This window comes from Pteropus alecto, unplaced genomic scaffold, assembly GCF_000325575.1.
Source record: "Pteropus alecto unplaced genomic scaffold, ASM32557v1 scaffold143, whole genome shotgun sequence".
Classification (NCBI taxonomy): Eukaryota; Metazoa; Chordata; class Mammalia; order Chiroptera; family Pteropodidae; genus Pteropus; species Pteropus alecto.
In genome coordinates this window covers 3,945,710-3,953,516 of record NW_006434828.1, presented here as the reverse complement: position 1 = coordinate 3,953,516, position 7,807 = coordinate 3,945,710, and the positions used below count along the sequence as shown (strand labels likewise).

General features: G+C 67.4%; 2 protein-coding genes across 2 annotated transcripts in view; one reads left to right on the top strand and one right to left on the bottom strand.

Moving 5' to 3' along the window:
* ANKMY1 (ankyrin repeat and MYND domain containing 1) overlaps window positions 1-1,849 on the top strand; it is a 38,494-nt gene extending 36,645 nt beyond the window's left edge. Inside the window, exon 18 of the mRNA XM_015587828.2 lies at window positions 1,551-1,849. Within this exon, the coding sequence (XP_015443314.1) occupies window positions 1,551-1,849 (299 nt within the window). The remainder of the gene's footprint in view (window positions 1-1,550) is intronic.
* A 672-nt stretch (window positions 1,850-2,521) lies between these two features.
* GPC1 (glypican 1) overlaps window positions 2,522-7,807 on the bottom strand; it is a 6,918-nt gene continuing 1,632 nt past the window's right edge. The window contains 7 exon segments of the mRNA XM_015587827.2: window positions 2,522-4,500; window positions 4,774-4,949; window positions 5,291-5,424; window positions 5,523-5,642; window positions 5,727-5,857; window positions 7,008-7,182; window positions 7,184-7,307. Coding sequence (XP_015443313.1) covers window positions 4,268-4,500; window positions 4,774-4,949; window positions 5,291-5,424; window positions 5,523-5,642; window positions 5,727-5,857; window positions 7,008-7,182; window positions 7,184-7,307 — 1,093 coding nt within the window. The 3' untranslated portion in view covers window positions 2,522-4,267.

Here is a 7,807-nt window from a genome sequence, read left to right as displayed (position 1 = left end):
AGGGCAGGGTGGCAGGGGTGCAGGGTGCCAGGGGTTCAGGGTGTTGCAGGGTGACAAACGGGTGACTTCAGAGCAGCATGGATGCCGGGACTCAGGGGTCCTGCTGGGGAGGCACTGGGGACAAGGGACGAGGGGGTGGCTGAGAGCTGGAAGGCAGAGGACCAGTGGGCAGGATAGTGGGCCAGCAGTGGCTGAGGTGGACGTGTGCTGAGGGGACGAGGTCCAGGGGGTGGAGTGAGGGGCAAGGATGGGGGGGCTGGGCAGTAAGAACGCTGAGAGGGGGTGCCCAGTCCTGGAGGCGGAGGGGCCCATCTGGAGGTGGCCCCTCCCTGGGCCCCGCACCTGATGGGGGCCAGTCAAGGTCGGGGAGCCTCGGGAGGGGAGGCCGGGAAGGGAGGCTGGGGAAGCGAGGGTCAGGGGCATCGGGAGCCTGAGGGCACAGCGGGGGCGGGGCCCTGGCCAGGGAGAGGGTGTCTGTGTGGGGCTGGGATGTTGGTGATGAGACAAAGGGCCTGGAATTTGTAGGCATCTGGGGTGCTCCCAGAAGCCAGCGCTCTGTGCTCTGTGCTCTGTGACCAGTGGTAACAATGGCCCCTCGGGTCCCAGGAAGCGTGTAGGGCCAGGACCCATGGGCCTCTTCCTGGCCACAGATGGGAGCCCAGCCCTGTCCGCCCCCCGAGCCCGGGGAGCCAGCACCTGCCCTGCGTCCTTCCACCCCCAGAGCCTGGGGACGCCCTGCACAGGCGGCTTAGCTCTGCCGTGGTTTGCGTCCTCGCGTGTGGAGACGTCCCCACCGCACAGGCTGCTGGGCTGACGAAATCAGCTCAACAGCGGGAATTTCAAGAGTCAACAAAGTGATAACGGGCCGCTGAGCTCCCACCCCCGGCGGACGCGCCTGCGCAGTGCTGGTCTGAGGCTGCGTTTTAAGGAGCCGAGGCTGTGCGGCTGACCGGCACCCTGGCCGCGCGTGGGCCTGCCCCTCGTGTGCACGTCCCCGCACGGCCCCCTGGGAGCTTCCTGGACCTGTGAAGTCGAGCACGCTTCACGCGGCTGTCCGCCCGCCCCGTGCGCGCGTGACCTCTGCCCGCGTTTCTGCCGCGTGGCCTTCTCTGTCCACGGCGGCAGCGTCTCGCATTCCATGGCCAGCATGTCGCCGTGGCCGAGGCGCCGGGGCCACCGTGTTGTCCTTGGTGGCCGTGGTGCTGTGTCCGGGGCAGCGGCTCCAGCCCCGGGGCGCACGTGGGCCGCTGCCTCCCCCACGCCGAAGCGTCGCGTCCACGGTGCGGTCCTTCCATCCAAAGCTTGTTTTTTGTTGTTTTGTTTTCCGTGGGGGTAGCTAAGGCCGGGCGCCATTCACACCATCTCTCGTCCCCACCCTGGCAGCCGCCCACCTGCTCCTGACCCTGAAGATTCCAGCATGTGCCCAGATGGACTCAGGCAGCCCATTTTCCTGGACGCTGGGCTGGGCTGGGTGGGCAGGGCCAGTCCTCCAAGGTGGGCCGTGGGCCGTCCTGTGCCAGATGCTGCTCACTGTGGCTCCTCTCGGACAGGGAAGTGCGTGTGCGTCTGTCCCAGGGTACCGCCTAGCAGCCCCCGAGGCATGCGGACAAGTGCCAGGTGCCCAGAGGCATCTCCTCCAGCCATGACCGGGCGTGAGTGTCCCGCGGCTGAGCCAGCTCCGAGGCTGCCCACCGCCCAGGGAGGGGACACGGTTACTGCATGGCCACCGGATGCCAGCATGGTGCTTCAGCTCCTGATTTGCAGCCTCTGGGAGGTCCTGCCGCTCACGCCCCATCGGGATCTGCAGCGCTTTGGGGGCGCCCCCCCACAAGTGAGCTCTCCCCCATAGGGCACCCCGTCTGCCTTCTGGGGGGCTCTGCCCCTCACAACCTGCTGCCGGGTCCCCAGCACTCCAGGCCCCAAAAGGCAAGATGCTTTGCTGAACGTGTGCCCGGATGCTGGCGGGGGTGTGATGCCCAAATAAAGTGACCTTTGGCGGCCGTGTCCACATGGGCTGCCAGCCTCTGGCCCAGGAGCTGGGCCCTGTGCGCAGTGGCTCCTGGGGGAGGAGTGAGCAGGGGCCGGAGCCTGGGCCTCAGGGTCACGCGGCAGTCTTTGCTTGGGGAGGTGGGCGGCTGGGGCGGGGGTCCCGCTCTGCTGAGGGGTGCCAGGCATGGCGGGTGGGGCTCCAGGGCAGACCGGGCCCCCGGGGACAGCGCTGGTGCCTATGCCCCGGCCTCCTGGGCATCTCCGAGGCCATGTGGGGAGTGGACCTTCCCGGCATGTGTGTCCAACAGGGCAGGGGTGTGCAGAAACCCCGGCGTTTCCTTCTCCGGGGCGCCCCATGGGCCTGGGGAGGGACGTGGACGTGCAGACCCTGCACTTGCAGCCTGGCGCCACACCCCTGGACGGAGCCCCTGGCACCTCCCACAGGCCCTGAGCCACACCTGCTGCGCACAGCCCTCAGGCACGGCCCCCTGCCGGGCTGTGCAGGAAGGGGCCACAGCACACACTCGACACACGAGGTCTCCAGCCGTTTATTTATTCGCGGACTCACAGAACACACGTCGCCCGCTGACACTGTGCGGCAGGACGCAGCAGGCCTGGTCACTCCCTAGCTGGTGACCGTGGCAGGGCCGCCCGTCCAGCGATGCGCGCAGAGCGGGGCCGAGCATGGGCCTCCTCCGGGCCATCCCTGAGCCGTACAGCTGTCCTGGCGCATGGGCGGCCACCGCCCCAGAGTCCCTGAGAGTCCAGCTGGCCCTTGCTCACAGGGGAGGAGGCCCGGGCCCAGCCCCCACCCGACGCTAGCAGGGTTATTATGGGGTGGGTGTGCCTGTGGACTGGGCTGCCTGGTGGGGCAGAGGCTGGGAACCTTGGACCCCACACACCCGAGGACCATGCCAGGGGCTCTGACCAGCGGCCAGAGGCCTCCCTGACCCCTTGAGGAAAAGCAACGCAGCACTACATGGCCTGCTCGGCCGCACTGGCGAGGCTGGGCTCAGCAGGCCCGGGGCCCCGAGGGCCGCCTGCCCCTTGCCTGAGCCCCTCCCCAGCGCCTGCGTGAGCAGGGGTGAGCCTGGATCCCGGGCTGCGGACCTGGCCCAGGTCCCTCTAAAGCTATCTGGGAGGAGCTGAGAAAGCAGCTCTCGGCGAGCGAGGATGGGAAGCACGTGTGAACGTCTGCATACCTGGAAAAGCCCTTAACTGTCACAGGCCCCGGCTCCCTGCAGCCAGCGGGGCCAAGGAGGGGACCAGGCGTCCCTCTGGCCTGCAGTGCCGGGACTTGCTGGCCCTGAGCTGAAGTTTCACCCAGCATCCACGTGGCCAGGCGACAGCCACAGGCCACTTCTAGCCCTGGCCTGTGTCACCCTGAGCTGGGACCTGACTCTCGGTCTGGGTGGGGACAGGAGGCAGGAGAATGGCCAGGCTGCTCCTCCCTACAGCTGGAAGTCCTTGTGCAGGCCACGGACCTGGCCCCGTGTGTGTGGGGACGCCTGGGTCCCCTCTGCAGAGGCCCGGGCCTGCTCTCCTGGGATGGCCAGGAGCAGGACCCCACCCTGCAGATGACCGATCGCGGAGCCCAGGGTGCAGGGCTGGGCAGGCTGCAGCTCGCCACACACCCAGGGCCACCTGTCGCTCGCCCGTGGCAAAGACGAGGCCTGGGAGGGCCACCTCGCCAGACAGGCGCTCACACCGACACGGGGCTCCAGGGCCCACAGCATGACGGGTGGGGGCCCTGGCTGCACAGGAAGGGCTCATGCATAATCTCAGAGGCCCCGTGAGATCTCGGATGGGCGGAGACCCCGATGCCCTCAGGGATTCTCGGGGTGCGGCAGGGCGGGGGCCCCTGGCCCCCAGCGGGAGAGGAAGGCACAGGCCTGCCCACTCTCCAGCGGGATGCTGTTCCGGCGCCTCCTCCCAGGCCTCACTGCTTCTGTGAGAGTGTGGGGGGCTGGGCGTGGGGAGCACGGGCAGGCGGGCGGCCACCAGCATCCCCAGCATCCCTGAAATGCACATGGCTTTGGGGGACATTGCTTCTAGCTGACCTGAGGGCCTCATACAAAGTTAAGAGCCAGGGTGACCGGCAAGGCCAGGCCTGGGGTCCAGTGCCACTCGGCCCGCCCCCAGCGCACTCACAGAGCAGCGGTCTCTCGCTGTCCCTCCCTGTCCTGCCCCAGGGCCTCCACCCAAGGGAATTAAATATTGTCTGTCTCATGTTTTGGCAAAGTCAGTCCTTGGCCTCGGTCCCTGGGGCCGGGGGCAGTTACCGCCACTGGGGCCCGGCCACTGAGAGGACCAGGACGAGGAGGAGAAGCAGGAGGGCCGTGCGGGGCTGGGGACAGCCGGCAGCCGAGGTGTCCTGGCCCTCCCGCTCCGACAGGCCGGGGAGGGCATGGGTCAGAGTCGTCCGCGAGCTGGAGCTCTTCCTGTCGACAGCCCTGCTGCAGACATCATCGGGGCAGCTGTCACCACTGCCTGAGCCGCTGCCCTCGTCACCTGGGGACGAGAGGAGGTTCAGGCCACCCCGCCCTGCAGACCCCAAGTGCAGCGTCCCCGTGTGTGGTCTCCCATGCCGGGTGACGCCAACTCCCCCGACCACGGGTGACTCCCCGCCATTGCCAAGGCTGGATGGACAGCCTGGCCAGGTCTCATCCGTGCTCGGGGACGGACACGTGGAGGGCGGGGTGCTGGGCGGCAGCAGCGCCCTCAGAGCCACTGTGGGGACCGGGGCCTCCGCACGCCTGCGCGACCCTTGGCGCCCGGCCTCACTGGTGTCCTGGAAGTCTGCGTCCTCGCCGTGGTAGGCGCTGCGCAGCCGGTTGGTCATGACCTTCAGCTGCATGATCTGCTGGCGGATGGTCATGTCGGGCTTGGTGATGTCCACCTCCACCTCGGGGTTGTTGATCTGGTTGGCCAGGCCGTCACCCATCACCTCAGGGAGATACCTGGGGGCCGGAGGGCAGGCCCTAGGTGACTGCCCGGTCTCTGCGAAGAGGCACCACCCTAGCCTGCCCTCCTATGCGCTTTTCTGCCCGGGAGGTGGCAAGCCTGAGATCCCCAGAGACCCCCGGTGGCTGTCAGGGGCCGACACGAGCCCACGCAGACCCCACAGTGCAGGTGTGGATGGCTGGGCACGGCGTGTGCCGCAGCGAGCTGGCGTGAGGCAAGGGTCTGGTCCTCGTCCCAGCTCTGTGTGCCCCCGTGTGCACAGAGCCGGTACTACGCGCCGAACGGGGTCCGGCTGAGGCCGCAAAGGGTGGCCTGTGGCCGGCCGCGTGGCACCTACCGGCCCTTGGCCACCCCGTTCCAGCAGCGGTCATCGCTGGCGATGCTCATGGACATCTTCTCGCTGCACAGTGTCCCTGGAAGGCTGACCCAGAAGTCCTGGGCATCACGGAGCTGGGCCCTGGCCTCAGAGACCTGTGGGGCAGCAGTCAGGCCACTGGGCGCCCTGGCCCAGGCTGCCCTCGCCCCTCGCCCCCCGCCCCGCAGGGCCTGGCTGGCCGAGGGTCCCTCACCAGCTTCTCCAGGGCGCCCGTGGGCGGCTTCTCCGGCAGCTCCAGCTTCTGCCAGCGCTGCTTCTCCTCGGGCCCAGGGCCCTGGGGGTTCACCTTGGGGTTCCCGCAGCCCTGAATGACCTGGGGGAGACCACAGGGTCCTGGAGGGGCATGAGGCCACATCTGGGGCACCCCCCCACACCCACCGCACCCTCCTGCTCGAACCTTGGCCGTGAGCGTGTCCCTGTTGTCCCGGAGGGTGTTGATGGCCTCCGCCAGCCACACGTGCACACTGCCCAGGACGCGCTCGGCGCCGGAGGGGCCCCGGAACTTGTCAGTGATGAGCACCGTGGAGTCTGGCACAGGCGTGAGCACAGGGAGCACTTGGTACGTCTGCGCACCCACGCTGACATGCCGGTGCACACGTGTCGACACGCATGCCCATGCTGGCCCATCCCACTTCAGCTCACAGACACGTTAGCGCCCAGGAGCTGACGTGTATGCGCGCTGGCTTGTTTTGAGCCAGCTCACAGACATGTTAGCACTCGTGTGTTAGCGTGTACGTCGAGCACGGGTACATGAGTTTGCACAGGGAGCACTTGGTACGTCTGCGCACCCACGCCGACATGCCGGTGCACACGTGTCGAAACGCATGCCCATGCTGGCCCACCCCACGTCAGCTCATGGACACGTTAGCGCTCGTGTGTTAGCGTGTACGTCGAGCACAGGTACATGAGTTCGCAGGCGCACTGGCACACACGACCAGCCCACCACACGCACACTGCCCCGCTCACGCATGTCGGCACGTTTTCACGAGGGCGCACCGTATTGTCACACGTATACACGAACACACGTGTGGTGGCATGTGCTGGTCCACAGGGTCAGCGCGTTAGTACTTATGTGTGCTGCATGTGGGCATGCCGAGCCATCTCATGTCAGCACGTGTACGTGTCTGTCTGCGTGTTAATGGGGTGCATGCTGGCTCCCCTCCTGCCAGCAAACATGCACGCGCTAGTGCACACGTGTTAGTGCACATGCTGGTGGCCCCCTTGCGGCAGCACATGTGCACGCTAGCATGCACGTGTTGGTACGCACATAGATTCGCCCACTATGTGGCAGCACACGTACATGTTAGCCGACCCGCCATACATCAGCAGAGTATGTGTTAGCTCATGCGTGTGTTGACCCGCCCTGTCACAGACACGTTGGCACATGTGCACGTTGGTCCATCATGTGTCACACACGTGTTGGCGTGTTTGCGTGCTAGGCTGCGTCAGCACATGTCCATGTTGGCCCGCCGTGTCGCACACGTGTTGGCACGTATGCACGCTGTGACGCTCGGTGAGGAAGGACAGGAACTGTGACCCCACAGGGCTCTCTCCCAGGCAGCTGCGCACATCACACTGCGCCCGGGACGTTCAGAAGGGACCCTTGCCCCCTGACCCCAGGGACCACCTGCCTCCCGAGGCCCCGGCCACTCTCAGGGAGGTGGCAGGGACGGCTCACCCAGCAGGTTCCTCCACTCGGCGTCCAGGTCGGCCTGGTTGGCCAGGCAGCCCTTGAGCACGTTGAGGCAGTAGTCGGGGCACGGCCGGACGCTGGGCACCCCCAGGCAGTGTGCGCAGTACATCAGCTTCATGATGGCCCGCGAGCACTCGGGGCCCAGTGGCACCTGGGGGCCAAGGCAGCCTGAGCACCTCATGGGCGGGGCCCAGTCCCGCAGAAGCCCCAGGGCGGGGGCTCTGGACGGAAGTCAGGGTGCCCTGGCTCCGCCCTGACCGCAGTGAGACCTGGCCTGGCTCTTCTTGGGGGCCCTGTCTCTTCCCAGGTAGCCCGTGGGCCGGTCCTGGGGGAGCTCACCCTGATAGTTGCTGCAGTCACAGTGCCGTGACCCCCTGTCCACTGCTGTCACTGACCCTCCCAGGAGAGCCATCCCATAGCACCCCCACCATGCAGACAAGAGGACAGAGGCTCGGGGTTGGGGGGGGACTTGCTGATCACTCCGGCTGGAGGGGGAGGCGGCTCATACCCAGGGCTGTGCGGGCCTGGGGCCGGTGGGTGTGCCATGGGCTGCCCAGTGGTGCGAGGCACCCTTGGACCCCATCCCGCCTCTAGCACACGTGGCTCCTGCTCTGGGCCCCTGACCTGGCAGCGGGCTCAGTGTCCGGCCCTGGGCCCTTCTCTCTTCCCTTCCCGCCCGGACCCAGCCTGGCCAAGGATGAGACTGGACAGTGGGTGGGCCCGAGGGGCGCCCGAGATTCCCGGGCAGCTCTGCACACCTGGGCCACCTTCCGGATGACGTCGCC